The 25,794-nt window shown below is 41.0% G+C and overlaps 1 protein-coding gene across 1 annotated transcript; it reads right to left on the bottom strand.

Annotated features, from left to right (window-relative positions):
* Positions 1-323: 323 nt before the first annotated feature.
* LOC115014625 (myosin-9-like) lies at positions 324-25,794 on the bottom strand. The gene is given in 46 exon segments (XM_029441633.1): positions 324-1,323; positions 1,630-1,802; positions 2,596-2,704; positions 2,936-3,144; positions 3,380-3,503; positions 3,640-3,728; positions 4,476-4,604; positions 4,941-5,102; positions 5,259-5,471; positions 5,713-5,925; positions 6,736-6,984; positions 7,224-7,376; positions 8,160-8,264; positions 8,399-8,605; positions 8,701-8,845; positions 9,024-9,236; positions 9,434-9,605; positions 9,830-9,953; positions 10,119-10,163; positions 10,165-10,257; positions 10,568-10,774; positions 10,917-10,991; positions 10,993-11,049; positions 11,567-11,675; positions 11,975-12,135; positions 12,224-12,247; positions 12,249-12,294; positions 12,386-12,507; positions 12,640-12,830; positions 13,271-13,385; positions 13,986-14,159; positions 14,352-14,525; positions 15,313-15,507; positions 15,989-16,065; positions 16,202-16,297; positions 16,696-16,839; positions 17,150-17,248; positions 17,645-17,708; positions 18,035-18,127; positions 19,423-19,443; positions 19,866-19,959; positions 20,243-20,270; positions 20,617-20,773; positions 20,859-20,999; positions 21,513-21,703; positions 25,613-25,794. Coding segments are annotated over 45 exon segments (5,886 nt in total). The 5' UTR covers positions 21,699-21,703; positions 25,613-25,794; the 3' UTR covers positions 324-1,214.

Raw genomic sequence — 25,794 nt, 5'->3', positions numbered from 1 at the left:
TGAATGTGACCTGTGTGTAGTATCCTTTTTTAAAGCCAGTATTGGTTGTTCCTCATTTAGGTCACTCATTCACTTTGAAAATAAATGTATAACACAAAAAGGGAATTCTGGTCTAAAAAGACCACTTTAGAAAATAGTCATATTATCAATGTCCCCAATCACTTACATTAAAATTTGCTTTAGGCATGGTTCCTTCTAAGCCCTATGGAGAGGAGGAATGATACATGTTTCAGGTTAATGTATTAAGGGTATTGTTTTAAGACAGATTTGAAAAACGTGCAACAACATTTCAAATAGAGTCAACTCACACAAGACACAAGGAAGTTAAATGAGTTTGATCATTTGTCAATTTATTTCATTTAAGGCATTTGATCAAATATAGATTAGCCTTAAAACATTGGCATCAATATGACATGTTTGATACAGTGTTAGGGTATTGTACTTAATCTAAAATATGAATCATTCAGAGGCTAATGCGCTAATAGAAACCCCCTCTGCTGTGCAAAGCATAGCACAAAACAGTCCAGTGAGAGCAACTACATTCACGACCCACCACCAACAACCAATGACGTGTAAAACCAGTGAAACATCAACCAAGCTAACTTAAGATGATGGTACAACATTTTGTACCAATATGTTCACCAACGTCTCTGCATTTCGACTACACCACCTCTGACGAACTGAACAATTTCCATTCTTGTGTCAGTTTGGTCTGTGTTGTCATTGTGCAAAATTGGTTGAGGTAATAACATGAAAGGACGACAGTGAGAGGACAAGCATTCAATACAGACTCCTACTGATGCTAGCAAATGTGAACCACAGTTAGTAACTGCATCAAAGCTCCCTAAACACCCATTTTGTGTGCAAAACAAGCATAACATGTCCAGTGTTTATCCCAAAGGTGATACAGTAACAGCACATAAACCTCAAGCACAAATAAAATTACAATGGCTTGTTACAATATTTTATGATATAATATACCCATTAAGTAGAAAAATAGACCAGTGTGTAAAGCCTTAAAAACACCAGTTATCACTGAGATGAATGATTATTTGGCCAAATATGTATTATATGGAAGACAACAATAAGGCTATAAGATGAATGTCAAGGGAATCTGAAGAAATGAGCCATGCAATCTATCAAGTAAGACTTTTCCTCTCCATTTGCATGTTGACTGTGGTTCTCATATTATTTCCCTCTTAGCTCTCCTCCCTTCACTCCTCAGCAGGCTCAGGTACTTCAGTCTTCACGTCCACTTCCTCATCGCTGTCCATCCCAGAGCGATTTATGGCACGCCGCATATTGAAAGGTATGTCCCCACGTCTTTAAAACAAGAATTAATGGTTCAAACACAGGAAGATAAGATGAGGCGGGCCTACAGTATTCAGGAATATATTAAAGACTGAAATTGAGGTTAAGCAAAATCAAAGCTAAAAAAGTAGTTTAGGCAATTAATAAAAAAAGGACACTTTCCCAACTATGCAGTAGTACTCTCCAAGACTTGTAAAAAATACCTTTCATCAACTTAATAAAGCTTATTTTATGATGATAGTCATTCATGGCCCAAAATGCACATCTGCAGCATGCAAGGCAGGCTCTCCCTGTGATGTAGCTCCTCGGAGCCTTTACCTGAGCTTGCTCTTGAGAGCGCTGACTTCGTGTTTCATAGAGTCTGTTGACTCCGAGGCATCATCCAGCTCCCTCTGCAGCTTCCTACGGTAGGCGTTGGCTCGCGTCACCTCCTCCTCTGCCTCTTCGAGCTGACGCTTCAGCTGACGCATTCGGCTGTTCGCCTTCTCCGCCTGCAGAGAGAGGGTTCACTTAAAGTGGAGCGCACCGATAGAGGAACGAGTGCCAAACACAATACAAGCAGATCAGCATTTCAAGTCAGGATCAAACGACACGATTCGGTTTCACTTTCCACCTGCTTATCGCACTTAAATATTTATACAATAATCATAACATTAAAAACATTGTACAATAACCTTTGTGTGTCATAATACTTAATTGCTGGTCACTCATTGACATTCTTATAATCATAGTGCATTATAATTCTCAGTTTTAATACATTATAATCTTTTTATAATGCATTGTAATCACTGTTACAGTGCATTACAAAGCAATTCTAAGTTACTCTAAGTGCTCACAGTTTGCTTCAAGTAAAAAACTATTCCATGTTTTGAGTGTTCTTGCATAGATTTAAAGATATTTAACACTTTAACTAAAACAATGAGCACTTCTATATAATCACATCATCAACCATAAGAATTATTATACACTTTGATCCTTTGAAAACAATGTCAGTGAGCGAGCAATAGTTTTGATAGTTGACCTACAAGTCTTTATAAAATGCTTTATGATGCGTTATTGTTAGAAAGCATTATTAATATTCACGAGCTTATAATTATGTTGCGTTATAAGCAGATAACACATAAGTATGTTTATAATGCATTATAGATACTTTATTTATCCCGAGGGAAATTCAGGGCGACAAAGAAAATGTTACCATATACACCTCTCGTCTCCTTTTAATGAATAATTAGTTAATTAAAAGTAAAAAAGAAAAAAAAACAGGAGATTAGTGATGAGGCTTACCACGTCTTTGAATTGCTCCGTGTTGCGCCTCTCGTCTTCAACCTGTAGCATCACCTCTTTCAGCTTCTTCTCTGTCCGCCTGGCGAGCCTGGAGGCCTGCTGGCGCTCCCTGAAACGAGTAGGAAAAGCAAATTCAGCGAGGGATCAGCACACTGTCTCAGATGTATAGTTTGTTAATTGATTTAAAGTTCTGTCTGTACTGAAATCAGGAATACACAGACAATTACGGCAACGAAAAAAAAGGAGCAGAAACACGCATCACAACTATTGTGGTCAGTCGGTAAACTAGTCAAAAAATGTTTTGATGGTGATTCGAAGAGTCCACTGCACCGGCACTCACTTCGACTCGATGTCGAGCTGTTCTTCCACCTGACCCATCTTGGCCTCCAGGGTGGTGATGGTGGATTTATACTTGGACTTGATGGTTCCCTCGAGCTCCTGCAGCTTCAGTTTCAGCTCCTTGGTCTGGCGATCCAGCTGGGAGCGAGCGCCCTCCAGCCGCTGGGAGTTGCTGCGCTCTGAAGTCAGCTCTGTGGCCAGCTGCTCTGTCTGATGTCACAAACATACAGTGGAGAGGCATTGTTAAAGACTTCAGTCACCCTGGTACTCATGTTTTCTTCGCTGTAACCCCAATAGTCCACTTGACAATAACTTAAGTGTCTTTCCAAGGATTTTGGCCCATTTCTGGCATCAGTTATAACACTAAATGTTTTCTCCTTGCAAGCAAAACATTTAAATGATCAGCTGCTATGATCAGTATATTTGAGATGCTGTGTGTCTGTACCTGCAGTGTGGTTCTCTTCATGCGATCGTTGACCATCTCAGTGTTGAGCTGCTCTTCCTCCAGCTCCTCCTCCAGCTGAGTGATACGAGACTCCAGCCTCCTCTTCTCATCTGTCAGCATAGAACTGGAAAGGAGGAAGAGGAGCGACAGTTAATGTACAGAGACAAACGTGTAGTTTCCTTTGTTGCTGTGAAATTTGGATGCATACGTTATCTTTATGGATAAATTAATTTACTGAAATACTATCTTTTGGTTCATACTTCTTGGTGTTGCTGGTGTTGACCTCCTCCTGGAGCTCGTCTCTCTCGCTCTGAATCTGTCTCTTCAGTCTCTCTGCAGTGGCCACATCCTGGAGGAAAGCAGAAGACGCAGATTTATAAAGTACTTCAAAGCCTTAAACTGCAGGAGCATTAACCTGGAAACAATTTTATTTCAATTACATAGACGATGGATAGATGGACTGTGGACATGGTCTTAACAAAACGAGATAAAATGATGGCGTTCCAGTAAAATCTAAAGTATGCATTATGTGCAAATAATTGTATTTACTCATCAAGTGTCTGTCTTGGATTAAATGGAATTGCTGCATAAAAACAATTTTGTTCCTCAGGAGCCAATAAAGGCAACCAACAATCTTGGCTATTGATGGCAGTGCACTAACATAAAGGTCTTATACACACACACACTCATAGGAAATTATGTTTGTTGATTGACATCAAACAGCTTCTGCACATTTTAGAATTTGAGCTCAAAAGGAGGAAAAAAAAGAAGTTTTTCCAAACATGTATACATCTTTTATCTCCGAGCTGCGGCTCACACAGGTCTCATGAAGTCCTTTCTTCTGCTGCAAAAGTCAAAATATCTTGCATTTCGATTTTCCACTGTAATCCTGCTCCATACTACAACATGATTAGAATCACAATCTATAGCAGTATCCAGATGGTTTATTAGATTTTATTTTTGTACATTTACCATCCTATATTATTCTACGTAATATACCTCATCTGTAATATCTAGTCGAGTCCATACCAGGTACTATTCCCACGTCCAGTTAGGAGTCAGAATTTTGAGTCGTTTTTCATTTTTACTTTCATACCTCCTGGAAGTGCAGGGCGTCTGCCTCTACGGACTTGAGCTTCCTCTCGGTCTCCTTGGCCCCGTTGACGGCCTCGTCTCTGGACAAACGCAGCTCGTCCAGCTCTCTCATCTGCTCTTTCATTATGACCTGGAGAGCAGACATGCAGACCGTGCTTAAAGGCCCAAATTGAAAACTTCTGATCATATAAATGACTGGTATGTTCCCATATCTGACTGAACACTTTGGATTACAGATGACAGATCTCATGTTAAGCGTTTGTAAAAACAACAGGTGGCCTATATTCTAAAAGGTATGTTGAATTGACATGCATGTAAATATCAGAAAACATTAATAACTTGAAGTCATTTGTTTTCCAGTGTTTGTGTATTGTAAGACCGGTCTGCTAATTTGTAAGTGATTAAAGGCTCAAATTATTTATTTTCATTAGTCTCTGTGCGTGTGTGTCATGGAGGCCCTTTTTACCTGGAGTTTTTTCAGTTGTTTGAGGGCCTCATCACGGCCTTTGTTGGCAATATCGATCTGGATTTCAAGCTCTCCCAGGTCCAGCTCCAGTTTCTTCTTGGACGAGAGTGCCTGAGAACGCTGCTTGCGTTCATCTTCCAGCTCGACTTCCATCTCACGCACCTAAGGGAGAGCACAATAATATATTTGATTTGCAGTAGTCAGTCAAACTATAACTCAGCTTTTTCTTGCACGCAAGTGAATGCGAAAATGCAACTTAAATCTACAACCGTGCAATGCTTTGCGTTAAAACGTCAATTTAGGTTTCTTCGTGTGTACCTGTTTAACTAGCTGTTTCCTCCTCTCCTCTCCCTGCTCGTCTCTGGCCTGCAGGTCTCGGTCAAACTGGGCCTTCATGGCCTGCATGTTGACCTCCAGACGCAGTTTGGCGTCCTCTGTGGCCTGAAGCTCATCCTCCAGCTCCTCCAGCTGAACCCTCATCTCCTCCAGCTGCTGCTCCATGGCACGCTTTGACCGCTCCAGCTCATGAACCTGCAGACAAGGAGGTTTCATTATTACACATGCAACGTTTTTAAAGTCAGTGAAGAGGGGCAGTGCTGCCAAGGATTACGAGCAACAATCTACTTTCATTTTAACTGCTGGGAGCAATGATGCCATCTTTAATAAAACATAACAGGAATGTTTCCAGCATTGACATTTTTAGCAAAACCAATGATCGATCTAAGCCATTCCAGCTCTCAATGCACCAAAAGATGCCCGGGTATTCTCTTACACTCTTGCCGACATCGTCCTTGGAGGAGACCAAGTCTTCCATCTCAGCTTTGAGCAGCTTACTGGCCCGGTCCAACTCGTCCTTATGGGTCGAAATGGTCTCCAACTCAAGTGCCAGTGTCAGTGCTCGCGTTTCCTTCTCTCTGGCCTCGGCCTCAGCCTTGTCACGCTCCTCCGCATACTGAGTAGAAATAGTTTTCTCTTCGGCCAGCATCTAGAGAAAGGAGAGACCAGGAGAGAGGCAGTTGGGGTCAACATCAAACTGAAAATATTTGTTTTAACTGAACGCTGCTGTATGAAGGTGACGTTTGGTGGTGAAATGCTCCATGCATTCAAGATTGTTTGCTCATTGTTAAAGCTGCCACATTTACACATCTGTCATTTTCTTTCTTTGTCATGGATGTGTCGCATAAAAAGGAAAGGACAGATGTCCATTTAGCAAAAGGTAGTATAGGCTGGTTAATTCTCCCAATAAATGTATCCTGCAGCTATAACCTGATGACACTTCCCGTTTTCAATTTATAAACCTCAAATAGACATAAAAAAAAAAAAAAAAGTTTTAAAAACAGTGACAAAGAAAATTACTGAACGAAAAGGTGAAAACTGAAGCCTCATCACCTTTACTTTTTATATTCATTATTTTGTACAATTCTCATTAAATGTATACACTGAACATGAAATGATTTTGTTCCAATATATGAACATCTTCATTTTATTAAAAAAATAAAAACTTTTAGGTGTATACTACATTTTAATTTTCCTTTCAAAACTCTTCCACATATTAACTCTTTATTTTGTATTTGTTCCCATCTTTGTGAACATGCATTTCTTAGTTTACACTGACTCACTTTAATTTGGATATTTGAATAAGTAATCCTACTTTATTTATCATCTCTGTTCTAAGCTTATTTTTATCAGCATTGTGATTTTGTTTGTCGTTAATAAAATGTCAAAATAAAAATAAGCAGGTTTTTTGTGAATTATTTGTCTTTGCTCTGCACAAAGTTCCCCGTTGACGTGATACCTGGTCAAACTTCTTCTGCTTCTTCTCCAGGCTGGAGACGATCTGCCTCAGGTGGTCCTGGTCCACTATGAGGTCATCCAGCTCCTGCTGTAAACGGGTTTTTGTCTTGTCCAGCTTGTCGTAGGCTGCGGTCTTCTCCTCCAGCTGCTGCATCAAGCTGTCCGACTCCCTCTGGATTCTCTTGCGACCCTCCTCCGCCCCCTCCAGGGACGAGACCTCCAGTTCCAGCTTCTTCTTTAGGTCTGCCAGCTGAAAAGAGAAAATAAAAAAAAGGAAGAATTAGAAGGACAAGAATGAAATATGTGCAAGTTGGAGGATAGTATGGACCCCAAATAAATGAATCAAGCTCCGGTAGAGCAGAAGTCCTTCTGTATTACTGATTTAAGTCCCCATCTGAAATCTAAGATCTTAGCATACAGTATAATTTCAATAACTGTTGATGTGTGCGATGTAAAACAAAGATAATGGCTTTATTTTAGTGCACCGACCTGCGTCTGCAGAGTGGTGACCTGCTTCTCCACGTTCCTCTTGCTCTCCTCCTCCTCCTCCAGCATCTCCCGCAGGTTGTTCTGCTCGTCCTCCATCTGCCTCAGGCGGGTGGAGAGGGACAGCTTCTGACGAGTCTCCTCTTGAAGTAACTCCTGGAGGTAAGAGAAGGAAAAAAACCATCAGGAAAACCTATTCTATAAAACCTTCAACCTTCTGCTCAGTTTTCACTTCACTATATTTGTTAACATCTTGGTAAATTTGTATCATGAAAAGAGATGCTGAATAAGCTCCTGGCAGTTCCCGTTTGCACCGTCAACATGAAAGTGCAGGAAGCATCACTGGATGACTTTGAACAGTGAAGGAACCGTTCAAAAGTGATCATTATCAGGAAAGTTATAAAAAAAAAGAGCATCTTTCTACAATTTCTTAGCGGATTTACGGATATATATACGGGCGATATTGATATCCTTGGAAAGTGGGAGTCACACAGCATCTAAAAACAATTTCTGTATTCAGATTTGACTTGTGTGATGTTTGATGGATGGGTGATGTTGCAAAGCTGTGTGGCAGATACAGTGTTGCATGTACATTTATTTATAAGTATATTGTGGAGTAAATGATACTGTAAGAGATTAGGGCTGCAAAAAGTAATCATTTAATTATTGGATAATTAGCAGATTGGAGTTTAAACTGTTTAATTGCCCAAACAATTAGAGAAAACAAAGGTATTCAATTTATAAAGTTATAAAATAGAAAAAAGCAGCAAATCCACACATTGGACAAGCTGGAAGTGGGGATTTTTGTTTCATTTAAAACGACAAACATTTATTTAAACGAGCGATTCATCGACTTTGTTTCAGCTTTACTTGAGATTATAAAAAAGGCACACAAGAATTCATTAGACATCATAAACATGTATGCATTGGGGTTTGTACCTGTGCATCCTGGAACTGAGACTCTGTAGAAGAAAGGTCTTTGCTGGATTTGATGTTCTTGCCCTCTGCATTACTCAGGAGAGTGTTCACATTGTCAAGCTCCGACTAGAAATCAGAAAGAAACTTAATCATGGACACAATTTAAAAACAGCCACTCCGCTCATCCTCTCAGAAATATCATCACAAACGGTCCTTTCAACCCCCTCCTCTTCCCACACTGCACTCTGTCCGTACTGTACCTGCAGCTTGACGATGCTGTCGGCCGCCTCCTGCCTCTGTCGCTCACTTTCTCCGTATTTGACCTGCAGTTCTTGAACCTGTCCTTCGGCCTTCTTGCGACGGTGTTCAGAGTCTCCTTTGCCTTGTGTCAGAGTCTGCATCTCGATCTGCAACTCGTTCCACTCGCTCTCCAGGGCCTGCTTGGCTTTGTCCACAGACACCTTGTTCTGCAGGAGCGGCACAAATGACGCATGTTCCTGGCGTTATTCAGATGTTTGTGAAGCAATGAGCATCTTTCTCTTCAGACCACCCCGTTCCTTACCCTCTTGGCCTGTTCCAGCTGTTCATTGAGCTCTTCGAATGCCTGGTTGTGTTTTTGTCTCATGTCGGCCATCTGCTGCTCGTGGACCTTGGCCTCTTCGTCCAGATTCTTCTTCAGATGGGTGACCTCCGTCTCACGCTTGGACCTGGGGAGACAGAATAAAGAATTAACGAACAACGAGACGTGAGAAGATAAAAGAAAGAAACAAATCAAATGTATACATCATGTTGCCCTCATAGCCTTCCACATGAACACTACAATCTGTCCGACTGACACTTTCCCCCACACTTCTGGCCTCTAGACTTCATCTGCTTGACTGTCACCTTAGCTCCTGCTGGGCTGCGGTGGAGTCCAAAGTGTCCTCCAGCTCGGTCTTGAGGGCCTCCAGCTCCTCTCCAAGGTCCCTGCGGTGTTTCTCAGCCTTAGAGCGCGCCTGCCTCTCCAGCTCCAGATCCTCCTGCAGCTCCGATATCTGAGCCTCCAGCTCCCTGATCTTCTTCTGGGCCGAGTTCTTTGCCGCAGCCTCCTCCTCGATCCTGAAGGTGACAAAGCGGAGAGGTGAGATTGGCATACAGGTACTCACTCTTATTGAAAGGGACAACAAACGCACTAACCACATCTTAAACTGATCCTTTTGGGCAGACTATGACAATATAAATCATCTTTTTTTTCTTGTCATTTTTGTTGCTTTGAAAAATATTGTTTTTCAAAAATGTATATATTTTTCTTAGACCTGGCCAGTGCAGCGTGGAGTTCCTCCTCCTTCTTAGCCAGCTGTGCTCGGAGTTCAGCGATCTGAGCCTGCAGGTCTGCAATCTGGTCGTGGAGATCAGTGGAGTCTCCCTCAAGTTTACGACGGTTCTTCTCCAACTCCTGCCGAGATTTCTCCTCTTTTCTTAGACGATCTGTGTGTCAAGACAGAGAAACCCAAAATTAGTATTTACTTTGTAATTATTCTCAAAGAAAAAGAGGGAGAGAAACGGGGCATCTCATGGCAGGAACACTATCAAATTGGGGGCACTAATTATTTAATCGTGTGCACAAAATAGTTTTTTTTCTGCTCCGACACCTCCCTGCTCTATAGACAGGGATTGTGACGCTAAGATCAAAAGACAAGAAAAACACTTGCCCTCCAAATCTGTGATCATGGCTTCATGTTTATTCTTGAGTTTCTGCAGACTCTTGGACTTTTCTTCCTCCTCAGCCAAGTTGGTGGTGAACTCGGAGATCCTCTCCTCCATATGTTTCTTCTCCTGAGGTACGAAAAAAATAAAAATAAAATTACTTGTTGCCCCAAGTTTTGTTCCCTTTACACATCCTTTTCTTTTATACAGCGTCACTGCATGGTGACTGGATTATTGGCTGGACTGTCGATGAAACTAAAGACCACTGGGCGAAGTGAACTCTCTGTACAACACCTTGTTGAGCTTGTTGTTCTGGTCGTCCAGCACCATGACCTCCTCAGTCTAGCTTCTTCAGCTTGGAGTCCATGGTGACCTTCTCCATCTGGAGCTTCTGTCTGGCTGCTTCCTCCTCGTCCAGCTGCTGCTCCAGGTCCTGGATGAAGAAACAATTTGCAACGTTAATGCATTAAAAAAATATATATATATATTTGAATAAAATGTCTGTTAAGTCACTATCTATTGCTGAATGATGTAACACGATGGTGATTGAGCCAATGTGCCACTGATTAAATAATTTAATTCCTGTATTATTAAACTGCATTTCTGTTACCACAAGGAACTCAAACTCAACCAGAACTGTAATCTTAGTCTACGCCTCTTCCATTTTACTGGGCCATGGACCCCCCATGAGTTGTGTCCTTAATTAAATTCTCACTATATTAAGGATTGCCACTTTAACTGACCGTGATGTTCTGCTGCATCTTTTTTCTCTCTGTACTCATCTGGGTGACCCTCTCTTCCTCCTCCTCCAGACGGGACTCCAGGTCATGCAAGATCTCCTCCAGCTCCTGCTTCCTGGTGGCCAGACGGGATCTCATCTCCTCTGCCTCCGCGCACAGCTCCGTCTCTGCCTGCAGTTGCTCCTGAAGAGCCAACTTCTCCGTGTTCAGCTAGCAGCGGGAGAGTCAAAGTCAAAGTGAGACTGGATGATCAGATCTCAGTGCTGCATCATTCAGAAGTAAGAAGACGGTTGACCCAACGTGGATCTACACATTAACCCACTTAAACCAGTGTTATTATGGAGACTCCTACCTGCTGCTGCTTGGACTCAAAATCTCTGAGCTGCTCCTGAGCCTGCAGTTGTCTCTCCTTCACCTTCACCAGCTCAGTCTTCTTTGGCCAGCATCTCCTCCTCCTGTCGAGTCACCTGCAGCAGAGGCTTCACCTGGAAGAATTTGTTTTAAATTAACACAACGTTATTAAAACAGATATTAGTGTTTGGACTTTTCTTGGGGTGGATGAGAAACTGAAGGAAGAGTGCGAGCAGAAATCTTTTTAAAAATACATTTTGCGCTTTAACGACCTCTCGTTAAATCTGTAAAATGCTAAAGATTAGTATTAATGAGTTTGCAGACAGAGCCAGTTAGCTGCCACACAATTCATCTGGGGTTTGATTAATGGCAACATCATAACATTGTAATAATCATTTATAGACTAATTTTAAAGTCTGCAGAGAACCTGATTCAGAAGGACTCAGATTTATTTTGTTGAAATACCAAAAAAAAAAAAAAAAAAAGGAAAAACAGGGTGCATAATCCTTAATCTGGCTACTCTTGTTTATATATTTTGATGGTTATAATAGTAACCATGACATTAGCATGGTTTAACTACTGCTGCCCTGTCATTTGGTTTCCTAAACCTTTAGTGACAGAATGATAAAAGCTACTTGATTCATCTCTCACCTTGGTGAAAAGCCTCCACCACTGCCAGTTCCTCAGTTTGAGGTAAGCAACACAGTTCCTCTGGATCACTTTCATGGCCGTCAGCTGCTGCTGTCTCCTGGTGAAGGCTCTGAAGTAAAAACCAAAACAACGTAAATAACATATTTGCCATTAGGTGTGTTTACTTAAGTAAAAGTAGTGATATCCCAACGTACAAATACTCTGTTACAAGTCCTGGCTTCAAAATCTTACTAAAGTAAAAGCACAAAAGTATCAAAATACAAAAAGTAAAAGTGCTCATTAAGCAGAATATACTATATAATACGATTATGATTATAATTATTAATGCGTTCATCACTTTAATGTTGCAGGGGAGCAAATTTCTACTACTTATTAATCAATATTTTCAATATGAATCGTCCTTCATACTTGCGGGCCACGTATCCTCGGCACCAGGCCTGGAAGCTGATGATAACATCTGTGATCTTGATGTCTCGTTCCTCCTCCAGGTGGGCCAGGACTCCGGCTCTGAAGAACACTTTACTTTGGCCGACGCGGAAGAGGTTTGGGTCCAGCTCCAGAGCTTTGATCTGACAGGAAGACATGAAGTGACTCAGTGAAACGTCCTAAAGCTTGAAATATAACTGCTTACTTCTAAACCCAATTCATTGTTCTTACCATGAGCACACAGGCTTGCTTGCCAGTCCATAAAGCCCTTTGGAATTGAATTTGGAGTGAGGATTTCATACCTGAGAGACAGACCAGCAGAATTCAGATAGTGTCAAGTTAGAAATGTTTGCTGCGGTGACTTTTTCAGTTTACAAGTGTGTCGTTTGTCACCTCTGTCTGAACTCCTGGAAGACGACGCGGTTGGGGAAGCCCTGTCTGCAGATACGAATCCCCTCTAGGACTCCATTACACCTCAGCTGGTCCAGAACCAGGTGAGGCTCCAGTTTACCAGCCTGAAGAAGAAGCACCATTTTCACATATCAAGTGAAGCAGAACACGTTTGTTCCCCAGCATTAACCTCTCATAGGTTTGTTTTGTTAAAGTTGCATCTTTAAAAAGCAGCAGCGTTGCTCTTTGTTCTGTACCTTCTTCTCGTGGTTGGGGATGATGCAGCGGACGAAGTTGGGGTTGGTGTTCCTGAGCGTGGCCATGAGGTTACCCAGCTGCTCCTTGTACAGCTGGCCCACCGTGCGGAACATGCCCTTACGGCTTTTGAACGCACCGTGCATGGAGTCCGACATTCCTGCCACCTTATCCATACTCACAATACGGTCCACTGCAAAGAAACGGAGGATGTGGAAAACAATTGTCAGTGTGTGCATGTTTTACGACACTGAAATTAAATCTATTGTTATTTCTCATAATGGAAACAAGTTTGCAGGTTTCATCTTTTGATGAGATAACAGACAGATATCAGCTCTTTTGACAAAACACAAAGCAAAACATTTTAAAAGCACATGTACCATGGTGTAACTCTTCAACTAGTGGTTCATTATTTATTTTTCCTAGTTAATAATTGAGGGTTCTTTTATTTTAAAGGTGATAAATCTAAAAGACATGTCCAATGAACACTTGGTTAACTGGTGTGAAGAAAAAAGGAAATCATGCAAAAGATCCCGTTTAATTCCTGCACAATGTGACAAAACATTCTTTCCAGTAACAGAAGCTTACAGCTATAAGCAAAATGAGATTTTGGATAAATTCAGGAACACTTACTGTCTCTCCACAGGTCGGCAGTTAATTTGTCTGTAGACTGGTTGAACAGAGCGGCCACGCACTCGTTCAGAGGATCCATGTTCTTCATCAGCCACTCGTCTGCTTTGTAGTCAACCTGCGGAGAGGAGAGGTGGAGGTTACCACCAAACATCGTTACTTTAAGTGCTGTTTTATTCTGAAGCATAGTGCAAGCATTTCATTAAAAAATTAAATCTATTAGCTGAGTACTTGGTAAAGAAGTTCTTTAAGCCAAACTTGTGTACTCAGAATTGAGCCAGAGGACTGTTGTTACTTTGCAGCCACCTAGTGGCGGCAAACAACTACAAACATTTACTCAGTTTTCAGCTACTTGTAGTTTAAATACGTAGTATTTCCATTTTATGCAAATTTATACTTATACGCCACTACAATTAAGAGGAAAACAATGCACTTTATATACAACAGTACATTTATAATTGCAGATTAAGATTAAAATAAAAGTATCAGTTAATAAAACATGGTTCTTTTTTATAGATCAAACTACCCCATAGTATATAAAGCAGCTAAAGTTAGTTCCCCTCCTCTAACATCGAAATACTACGGTCATGTTAATGCATCAATGATAATCCACTATAATATTATCTTGAAGAGGCCGTTCTGCATGACTGCTGTTACTTTACATATTTTAAGTACAAGTCACAAATTCAACAACACAAACAAAGTTATATTCAATGACCTTTCCAGCATAGTGCATAATGGAGAAATCAGCGTCTTCCTTGAGTCTCTTGGCTCTCTGGAACTTGGGGTGCGTCCCCTGCTCCTGAGCAACCTTCTCCACAAAGCTCTTGTCTGTGGCTTTGGGGAACCAGCACTCTTCATCCAGCAGAGCCAGGATGCCTGGAGGACCGGCCTGCGATGAACGGAGGAAACAACAAACACGCGTCAGTCTGCAGTTCAAAATAATGAACTTATTGAATCATCTTTGTATTTTTGTACTTGTTAACTGCACAGTCAGTGACTTCCGCAGATGAAGACTTGTAAGTGTTACTTCAGGCTAAGACGAGTCTCGAGGAGGAATGAAAATAACTGGAAGACGTCTTACAGGTTTTTCAATGAGGTCGATGCAGGGCTGCAGGTCGAGGCCGAAGTCGATGAAGCTCCACTCAATGCCTTCCCGCTGGTACTCCTCCTGCTCCAGGATGAACATGGTGTGGTTGAAGAGCTGCTGCAGCTTCTCGTTGGTGTAGTTTATACACATCTGCTCAAATGAGTTCAGCTGGAAGGAGAGAATTAGAGAAACAATTACTCCAACGACAGGCCTGGAGAGCGATGGGGCTGCAGACTCCCTCGTCAGGTTTGACCTGCTGAGTGAGTGAGAACTGTTGACATTTGAGTCTTTGCAGTCTCGTCATCTTCTCGTCTTAGCGATGGAAAACAAGCATTTAGTCTTTCGTAGTTTGTTAATTTCATTAAAACTACTTCGTACATCTTTTAAATCTGATTGAACTTTGAAAAGTACAATACTAGTAGAGTAAATGTACTCTGTTACATTCCACCACTCTTGAGTATTTAGCAGAATGTAACAAAGTACATTTACTCTACTAGTATTGTACACAAGTACAATTTTACTTGATCATCATCTATTTTACAACACTTTATACTTCTACTTGCAAATATTGTATTTTCACTCCATTACATTTATCTGACAACATTAGTTACTTGAAATTCATACACATTATAAATCAACTAATAAATTATGATTAACATTATAGATTAAGATACACACATTTACAAGCTGCAACAATAAAGCAATTTACACATTAATGCCTCAAGTGATCTAACAAACAAGATTTTTAAATGAGTCATTCAGCATCAGGAGTACTTTTACTTTAAGTATATTTGAATGAGGTTTTTTTTAGTACTTCTACTATAGTCAAATTTTGAATGCAGGACTTACTTGTAACAGAGTATATTTACACTGCGGTATTACTACTTCCACCACTGCTCTATAGCATGCAGCATTAAACAGACTCCTGTAATCTGTGAAGCCCTAAACGCCTCACCTCAAAGATCTCAAATCCAGCGATATCAAGGATGCCAATAAAGGAGGCTCCCTGTCTCTTGGTCTTGTCCAGCGCCTTATTGATCCTCAGGACCAGCCAGCGGAACATCCGCTCGTAAGAGGCTTTGGCCAGAGCCTCGATGGCAAACTCAGCCTGCTCCTGTGTCTGTGCCTTCTGGACATAGTCTCTGCCAACCTGCAAAAACAAAAACTCCAACTTCATCCTGCGATACTAAAACCCTCATTACATTAGGAAACTGGCACACAGTGCTGCAGGAATGAGTCCTAAAACCAGGAAATTAGTTCCAGTTCCCTCGTATCACAGTCTATGGTTTTTGTTAAATAGATTTTTGTTAGCTTTACACTTTAAAAATCATAAAACTAGTGTTCATTTGTGAAGATAATCCGTCCAAGTATCACAAACCTTTGTTTGCCACAGAGTTTATTTTCAGCATTAATAAAAAAATAAAAAAATCCAATGAAAGAATCCCATTGGCCCTCCCTGCAGCGCTCTATAGACAAAGTCTCGCTCATTTATTTGGGAAAAGAAACATCAGTTTCAAACAGGATTGAAAAAAGAAAAACGTGTAGCTCAATAATCAACTTTGCATCATCAGAAAAACAAGGCTAACATTTCATATGATTGAATGTCAATAAAACAATGATCGTATGCAGACCTTGATTCTGGGGGACAGGATGGCTCGTGTGAAGTCGGTCACATTGATGCTCAGCAGGTGACACACTTTCTGTGCAGCTGGGGGTGAAACATGGGGCACATTGGAGAATGTAAAAAAGGTGGCTGATGAATGACTTGGGAAAGTTTGCGGCAATTAAGTGAGACATCATGCGCAGAGGAATTGATGAGGATAGTGGTGTGTGTGTGTGTGTACCAGTGTCGTCGGGCATGGAAGCCTGGTCATTGTGACGCTCCTTCTTGAAGGTCATGTTCCCCAACTGCAGCACGGCCGACACCACCTTCAACAGACCTGACACAGACAGAAGAGGTCACTGTGTGCTGCAGAGGAAGGACTCACGTGATGAATACATGCCACCGGACCTTACGATTGATCATTTCAAATTAATTTGGTACAAAAAGATATTCAAATACAAACTTTGATAGTTAGGCGTTTAAGCAAAAAACTTGTCTTCTTCACTGCCTCTGCCGTCACATTGCTGAGTTTCCTGGAGCATTACTAGCGCCCGTCAGCCGTATAGTAAAACCATTGAGAGAAAAGTGCATCATGTCCCCTGCATGCGTGTCTTCATTCACAGGATAAACAAACAATGACCCACCTAAACGCCGCAGGGAACCTTTCATCGCTAACGGAAATAAATCCTTAGTCACAGCCTTTTTAAACAAGTTAAAAAGAAACATGATAGATACCAATTCTTTCTTCTTCTGGGATGCTCATGATCTGAAAGGCGTCCATGGTCTCAGTGAACATGTCTGTGTCCTGCTGGCCCGGTATCGTCACGTTTCCATTGGACAGGAAACGGTACTTGCTGTAATCCTCCAGACACAACTCGGCTAAATGGTGAAAATAAGAGAAAACTATTTATGGAGAATTGACCATTTAAAACAGTTGTTAAGCCGAGAGGGATCTGCCAGTACATTTTCATGCGTCTACTAAACTCTTTGACTTTAATAAACACAACGTCAGCACTATTGTATTTTGCAGACTCTAATAACTGAACAGAGAAATGGGAAGCTTGGTTTTCAATATTTGTTTACTAAAATCAGCTACTTCCCGTGTTAGTCTTAAAGCTTAATAAATGCTTTGGCTCTTGAGAAAGACACGTTCAGCTATTCATAAACTACATTTAATAAAATGTCTCACAGCGCAGCTTGTCTCCTGCTCCTGTCAGCATGTAGTAGAAGATGTGGAAGCCCCTCTCATCTTTAGCTTGTCGAATGGCTCGAGACTTCTCCAGCAGATCTGGTAACATTTCAGTCAAGGACAAACACAAGTGCAGCGGGACAACAGCATCTTTAAAATGTAGAAGCAAAACTGGATTAAACCACAGGTTGTTTTTTTATTTCTAAACATGTTTTATAATATGCACTGAAAAAGGAATTCAAAACTGAAAATGTACCTACGGTCTCTCTTTTGCACGTGTCAAAAAGTACTTTTAATATGTCAGCTGATATTATGCCTACGTGGTACATATATTCAAACAAATATTTGCTGACTCACATGATCACAAACTAACTGAGGATTACAGGACCAACATTCTGACTGTTTCTGTCACACGACTTGGAGCCGAGCAGATTAATCCAGCCCTTTCCAGAACAATTGAGTAACTAATTAGCATATTTTTTTGAAAAAGGATGCAAGTTTCAATGTTCGCTCCAACGATGTATCCGTTGACATCAAAGTTGATCCTGATGAATTTTCCCTGCAAGAGAAAACAAATCAAGTCATTTGGATACGCAGCGCTAAAACTTGTAAATTATGTTTTTAAGGTTGAATGTAAAAGATCTTAAAAAGGCCCTAAAAATCCTTATAATCTAAAATTCATCTTCTTACTATACTGTTCAACTCAAAAGAACAGGTCAGTTCATATGAAAGACTTTCTGATCTTCTCACTGGTTGGAAGTGAGCAGAGCGGAGTTCTCAACTCTTAATACATAATGATGTTTATTCCACCTTTATTTTTGTTTTATTATTAGACATGGGTAGTATGTCATTCAGAAAAGATTTCAGGAGCTTCAAGTCTCTTACGAATCTTGAGGAGTTGTCGTTCTTGACAGTCTTTGCGTTGCCGAAGGCCTCCAGGATCGGGTTCGCCTGCAGCAGCTGTTTTTCCAGTTCCCCCTGACGGAGAGGACGGGTATCAGAAACTTTAGACTACAATCACACTTCATCATGTCTCCAAGCTGCACGTTAAGTCAGGCAAGCACAGCTTTAAATCATGCTTTTTCTTGCAGCGATGCAGCTCTTTTATTGGCAAATACAAACGATGATAAGATCTGTGCAATGACTCGTTAGTGTTAATAAAAAAAACACAAGCTGCATATACAAAAGAGTTACCTCAGGGGATGTTATCATTGCCCAACCAACCACACACACACACACACACGCAAATACTGAATCCTGCACATTCCAACACGCATACCAGCAAGCCCACACAAGCACAGACACCCTTGATCATCCCTGTCCATGCAGGAACAAACAAGAGAACACAGGAAGCACACAGGCTGGTTTGCCAAGATCCCAAAAGGAAATGCAGGAGTGCACCGTAACAGCCCAAACAATATACATACTTCTACAACAATGGCAAAATCAAGACTGACCCAATTGAGAATTTAAATAGCTGCTGGGTGGATACGGTCATCTAATACGGCTTTAAAACCTACAGCCACACAAAGAGGTGTATTTCAGAGACAAACCTCAGATCAAGTTACAGATCATGTGTTCTGCCGTATCGCTAGGCAGTTCACTGCCATAAAGGAAATAGTCGCGCAGACATCTCTTTATCTTCTAAACACACCAGACCTTTTATTATTATTATGGATGGGAATAATAAATCCATATTGCATTTTAAAAGAAACTTGAATTGATATCTAAAGCTTCCAGTATGAGGGGGAATCTTACTGTTGTAGTTTTTTGCTTATTTTTTCCTTTGATTTAAAAGAGAGTTTCACATTTTATGGAAATCTGCATATTTGCTTTCTTGCCAAGAATTTGATAAGATTGATACCACTTTCATATCTGTTTGCTTAACATGACGCTAAGGCCAGCAGCCAATTAGCTTAGCGAAACATGAAGACTGTAAACTGGGGAGAACTGCTAGCCTACTTCTTACCAAAGGTAATGGTACAATGACAAAAGTGTTGTGAAATAAGTTGTGTTTTAAGGGGCTAGCCATTTCACCCCTTTGCTTTATGCTAAGCTAACCAGCTGCAGACAAACAGGAGGATGATATCAACCTTGGTCTAATTCTGGGGAGAAAAAGAAATTCAACTATTCCTTTAGAGCCACAGGTTATATTTAAGTAATATATTAATGCATTTCCTTCAAAACCCAGACAGACAATAAAACATTTGTTAGTAGAGTAGTGCATAAAACAGTCGGACACCATGCGTATGGAGTCAGAGATATGAACTCACATGTGACAAAACTGCATTGCCCTGGAGAAGAGGTGAAAAAGGAGAGTTCAACACATTTGATACCAACTTCACAAACATTACACAACTGCAGAGGAAACCTGGTGCCACCTGATGTATCATTAAGGTTATTTTTTTTTACTTGTGAAACATCCTACAAAGAATACGAGTACACATTCGCATCAGAGTTCCATTTCACTTTAACTCAGGTGAGGCCGGCACGTCGCGGCCTGAAAGAGGAATGTGCAGCAGTCGACTCACAGCTCGTTCAGGTACACCAATATGGAAATCAGGTGAAGACCAGGGAGGCAGGGACGAGCAATATCAGAGGAGAAAAACAAAAAGGGGGTTTCCACCCGTGCCCTTTCCAAATCTTCAGACGAAGCATCAGGAAGTGAGGAGGGAATGAAAAAAACCCAGTATTAGTTTAGTTAGTTTTTACTGACCTGTTCTTTCTTGGACTTGAACGATGAGGCAACATGTGCAAGATACTGAATGACTTTCTTGGTATTTTCTGTTTTCCCTGCTCCTGATTCCCCACTGCAGAAAAAGTACATAGATTTAGACGCATAATATGTATCAGAGAGTCGGTATACTGAACATCATGATCCTAAGGCATTAAAAAGAAACGCATTACACAAGAATAACGTCGAGGTTTGCAATAAATACAACTCAAATTGCGTTTGACCTTTTTTTTTTCACTCATGCCTGCAGAAAAACAAGAAATGCTTCCAAGGTCAAAGACCAACTTTGAAACTTTGTTTTACAAAAACACGGGGGGGACGAAAAAAAAAAAAGATACAAAGAGGACAAAGTAACCTACGTGCAGAGGATGGACTGGTCCTCACGATCTGAGAGGACGAGAAAGAGGAAACATCTCAATCAGGGGAAAAGGTCGACATAACAATGGCATTCAATGGGGACATTTGTCCCAAAACATATGCCACATGCAGTAACAAAACTGAAAGGGTTGAAAAATTGTAAAAGCCAAAAATGTCCCTAGTGAGGCACAAGGGTTAAATAAGCCACCTTGGGCTTTAGTGAATTATGATGGACAATATTCACTATGATCTGATATGTTATAGCCTAAATTATGTATTCATGAGTGGTTAATGTACATATCGGTGAATGCACACGTATAGTTGTACTGTATACACACTGTAGCAGACAGTTTCTTAACAAACATAGCGGTGGTACCCTGCATCATGCTCCTGTACGCCGTGTCTGTGATGGCGTAGATGTGAGGGGGCATCTCATGCCTCTTCTTGCCCTTGTACATGTTCACGATGTCTTCAGAGTAGATGGGCAGGTACTTGTACGGGTTGACCACCACACAGAAGAGACCCGAGTATGTCTGGGAAACATAGAAGACAATTACAGTTAGTGTGTGGAGTGTTACTGCAAGAGAGATCTACAACATGAGATCATCTCAAACTCACATAGATTAGTCCAGAGTAGTATCTCTCCTTGAGGTTGTGCAGCACGGAGGCCTCGTTCAGGCAGGTGAGCTCCGCCATGTCCTCCACCTTGCTGAACTTGGGTGGGTTCATCTTCTGAATGTCATCCTTGTTTACCTTCACCTGAGATTTACAGAGACGACACACCTGTCAGAAGGGCGTCCCGAACAAGACTTGGATAGCAGAAACACATTTGTTATAAGTAAATTCTAACGTCAATAATCAAATAAGAACATTGGTTGCTGCAAACGTTGTTTCTCTTAAGATCCAGATGTCCCATGACTAAAATCCTTCATCTGGTCAAAATATAGAGTTACAAGAGGACCAAGATCTAGAAAGTGCAGGCTATTGTAAAAATGTACGTTTATGTTTCTGACAGACAACCACAATGTTGACCTATGTTCAAAGGGGATACGTCGCCAATACAGGCGACCAAATGAAACGGACCGCTTCCTTGATTACAATGAGAGATTTCTTCAGGTGGATAATGAGTACACAAGTCGACAACATATATAACAGGTCTAGTCGTTTTTAGACATTTTAATGCGAGAATGTGACATGTTATACGTATAAGGATGGTATTCAACAACTTAAAAGAAACAATTTCAGACTCAAGAGAAATTCTTTCACGTTCACCTTCTTGCTAGAGTCCGTCAGCTCCACCACGCACTCATCTCCCTGCTCCTCCTTGACGGAGCCCGGTTCGAAGCCCAGCTTCTCCGAAGGGACCCACACCAGCTTCTTGGTGGCCCAGTCGGCCTGGGCCATAGGGTTGCCCGTCGCACTGCGGTCCCCATACAGGAACTTGTCTGCGTCCGTCATGGTTGCTTAACGACAGAGCAAGAGAACATTATAAACCATTTTGAAGAGTCTTTGAAGGAGAGCAACTGTCCATTTTTTAAAATAATAATTGATATTTAATTTACTGTGTTATATATTAGAATATCATTAGTTTCCTGAAGATAGCTTCACCATCTGAACTAAATATTTGAGTGAAAGAGTCACATTTTTCACTATAGGCCACGCCCATTTCAGATTTAGATGTTCTATCTTTTTGCATTCTTTGTAAAACAGTTCTCACCACTCAACAAATGTTATTTATTCTTCACCAAATTCAAAGACTCGATTAATAAACCTATAAAAAGACACCAAAACACAGGAAACAGAAACTCACAGAAGAAAAAGACCAAGCTCAAAATAAATAAGTCCCAGGTTCCCAATTTGACACCTAACATTTTTAAATGAACCAGAAAGATTAAGATTCATTGTTGCACAAAACCATTTTATTCTTATAAAAATCCAGATTCAAACCTGGCTTTGTTGCACGTCTTCCCTCAAACATGCATCATCTCTCACAATCAATTAAGATCGCTAATACTGAGAGTCCTCTGTGCCCGTATTCTGTTAGTTTTGCCCATCCTCCATGTACAACCAGAAGGGAGACAGAAAAGTATAAACACCTTTCAATGCAACAATGCAAGAAGTAAAGTACTTTGAGAGTCTGAAACTGCAGCAGCGTCCGTTATCGCAATTAAAATCACCGCTCATCATGTGTGATAATAACTTTTGAGTTTGTATAATGCTATTAGCTTTAACTAAAACTTATTTCATAAATATTTATCTCGAGGTGTGTGAACCGACATAAACGCTGAAGGTGATACATTTACTGCTCTGTCAGGAGGTAACAGGAGGTACGGCACAGGTTCGGGCACATTTGCGCCACAGCAGCTGTCGTTTCAGGTTTCACTGTATTATCATTATTATCATTCCTACGAGCATGTAACCTCTTTATCAACGACCGGTAAACTTAAGTCCTTAAAAACAAATGCAGAGACAAAAAACACATTATAGCAATTTAAATGTTTTGTTACTTTATGATTAGCAGGAACAATCCTCCTGAATAATGTCAGCCCTTGCCAGCGTATTCATGTCCTGAGGCTCAACACAGTCAGACAAAACAATTAATCACTTTTCACCTGAGCTCTACAGTAAGCCTCTCGCCCTCCACATTTCTACCTGTCCGTCCTTTATTCCCGTCTGACCCACATTCCTTCCTCACCAGCTCATTACACAGAATTCCACAAATTCCCAACTTCTTCTCCCACAACCCTCTTTACATCAGCAATTTCCACCAAAGGTAATCAATGTGCTGCTTTTACATATGCAGCTTCAGGACAGAAGGCTGGCTCTAGCATTTAAAGTGTAAGCAGTGCAAGTCATGCAAAAGTCCTGGTGAAGGTCGTAGGAGGGATGCTTTGCAGTCGGAGAGGCAGGGAGGAATGTCAGAGACAAGTCTGGGCAGAAACTGAAATGACATTATTCCTCAACCACACCTTGGAGAAGACTTTACAAAAAAGGAAAATACCCACAAAAAAAAAAAGTATTAAGATATTAATTCATGAATATATAAAAAAAATATAATAAAAAAAGTAAACATTACATGCAAGAGCAGCTTAATTTCTGATAAGAAAACAGGAGGATCCTGCTTCATTCTGACCCTTTTCTAAAGCAATGTCTTCACATTGAAACAAAAACACAAATTTGCCTCAAAGGGTTTTATAATATGTCTGACATCTATTCTTGGACATCAGTTTGGGTAAATGAAACTGGCAAAAACTTTAATTGTGAAAAAAAGAGGCAAGAATCTCCAGGATATTATAGTAAATTATAACCAAGCAAAGTTTTTCCTTCACAACTCAAGGACTTATTGTTTATACAAATAATAATAAATGTTAAAATATGAATGTTTGCAGCTCCTCAGGTAGAGGATGATGAAAACAGCAGAAAGTGTGTGTGTGTGGGTGTGTGTCTGTGTGTGTGGGTGGGTGTTTTGTTTTTAGAGCGAGGGATAAAGGGATCAGTGCACAAGGTGTCATTTGTGTCTCTCTTAAGTTCATTATGTGCTCAGACTCTCGAACATCAGTGGGGGAGGAGGAAGTGGAACACAAACGCTTCTGGTTTTATCATGTAGCACTACAATCAAGACTGCAGCAGATGTCAGAGAAAACTAAGAGTATCAGTATTTACAGTAAGTATACAAGGTCTTGAATGCATCATCAATACTCAGACTGAAACCACAAAACACAAAGCCCACACAAAAATCTTGTGACATTCACATGCATGTGGCTTCACTGTTAAGCTATCCATGGACCAACTTCCTCAGGAAGTTGCACAAACTCTGCCTCTGCACATTTTGACACTTTGAAGCAGTTAATCGTGTCGTTTTGAACCACAATCTTCATGTCCACTCTTCTGTATCCGATTGCCGTCATTCAAATTAACCAACTCATCCCTGACCTCAGGATGAGGAATTAAGTCTTAGTGTCTGATTGGAAGAGTTTTCCCACAAGGATTTAATGTAAAGACTCTTTAACCATGTCTGGAAACAGTCACCTCGCTAGCCCTACAACACCTATCGTCTGCATGGACACGTTTAATCTGCTGTTCTTTGCCCTTATCGTGCCCGTTTTCAACATCATCTCAAGTCTCCTCCTGCTCTCTCCTGTTCTTAGCTGCCAGTCAATCCCCGCTTTATCCGGGCTTCCATTACCCAACAGAGAGAACGAGCCCGGCCATCTGCAGCCTGGCTGCTGGTATGAGGTGAGGGACTGACAAGAGTTGTGGCAGCAACGTCAGGGATTAGTCATGAGGACAGTGACTGAGAATAAGTTTCTGAAAGTGTTCTAGTTTTGGAACTAGACAGCGGCTCTATAGTATGCAAGCTGAAGATGTCAAACAGGTGGGAACAAGTGCAGAAAATTCCAATATTTCAGCGTAACAAGGAGGTCTGGTGTGACTTTATGTTTAAAATGTGATGAGCAGAATTAAGGAGGGGCTGCAGATGTGGCAGCGTTGTTTAATTTCCGGGCTGAACCAAAAGAGGAAGACTACATTACTACAGCAAACCATTTCGACAAGTCATGAGTAGAAATATGCCCCAGCTGAAACGGTCTTATCTTGTCAGACATGACTCATTATCACCATGAACTCAAGTCCTCTTTTGTGAACGCATGTCAGCTTTGTATCCTGAGGATAGACACGCAGCAGCAGGGCGTGTGCACTTTGTTTTAAGAGAAAAAGATAAGATCCTCTCATGCCAACTACCTGACAAACAAGACAATACTGCACCTTCAGGATCCAAACTAGATAAATGACAGACATAAGCTGAAGTATAACAAGTTGAGAAGAACATTTTCATTCTAGTTGTGCCGTTTTGTCACCGTGCACATTATTATTACTACCATTTCCTGGTAAATAGAGGAAACGTGCAGCCAGTCCCTAAAAAGTTTAAGATTAAAGTTGTGTGACCTTACAACTAAACATACCAGTATTTCATTAAGTTTTATTTACATGTACATCAACCTGTTGTATTTATGCACCTTCAGTAAATACAACTGGTTGATGTTACTGGTAAATCTGGAGGCTGTTCAGTTTGTGAGCATCACAAAGAGAAGTGACTCCGTGAGCTGTAAGTGAACGTCACAAGACTCATACAAAGTCCTATTGCAAGGTTTAGATAAGGAACAACATAGAAAACTAAATTCATCAATATATTTCGAGACAATCCGGTGATAATTGAGCATGCGCAGGTTCAAAGGTCTCCTGGTGAGATTCTGGTTATCTTGAGCAAAACAAACACATTTCTTGTTTTTCTTCACTGAACTTTAAAATGTCTGCCGAAGACAAAGTTAATTCGGCCCAGAAGCAGCTGTATAACAATAATAATGCGAACACACCTGGTTTTCAGCTGCAGGCAGTGTATGTGAGCTCGGTCCGTCTGTGTGTGTCCGTGTTGCAGCAGCAGCGACACTTTCTCCACTAAACAAGAAGCCGCTCAGAGAAAAGCCTCGTCTGTCTGCAGCCGTGTCTCTCCACTCTGTCATGCGGACCAGCTCAGGCGTGGCTCTGCGAGCAGGGA

Source organism: Cottoperca gobio, chromosome 1, assembly GCF_900634415.1.
Source record: "Cottoperca gobio chromosome 1, fCotGob3.1, whole genome shotgun sequence".
In the NCBI taxonomy this organism is placed as follows: Eukaryota; Metazoa; Chordata; class Actinopteri; order Perciformes; family Bovichtidae; genus Cottoperca; species Cottoperca gobio.
This window is presented reverse-complemented; position numbering and strand designations above follow the sequence as displayed.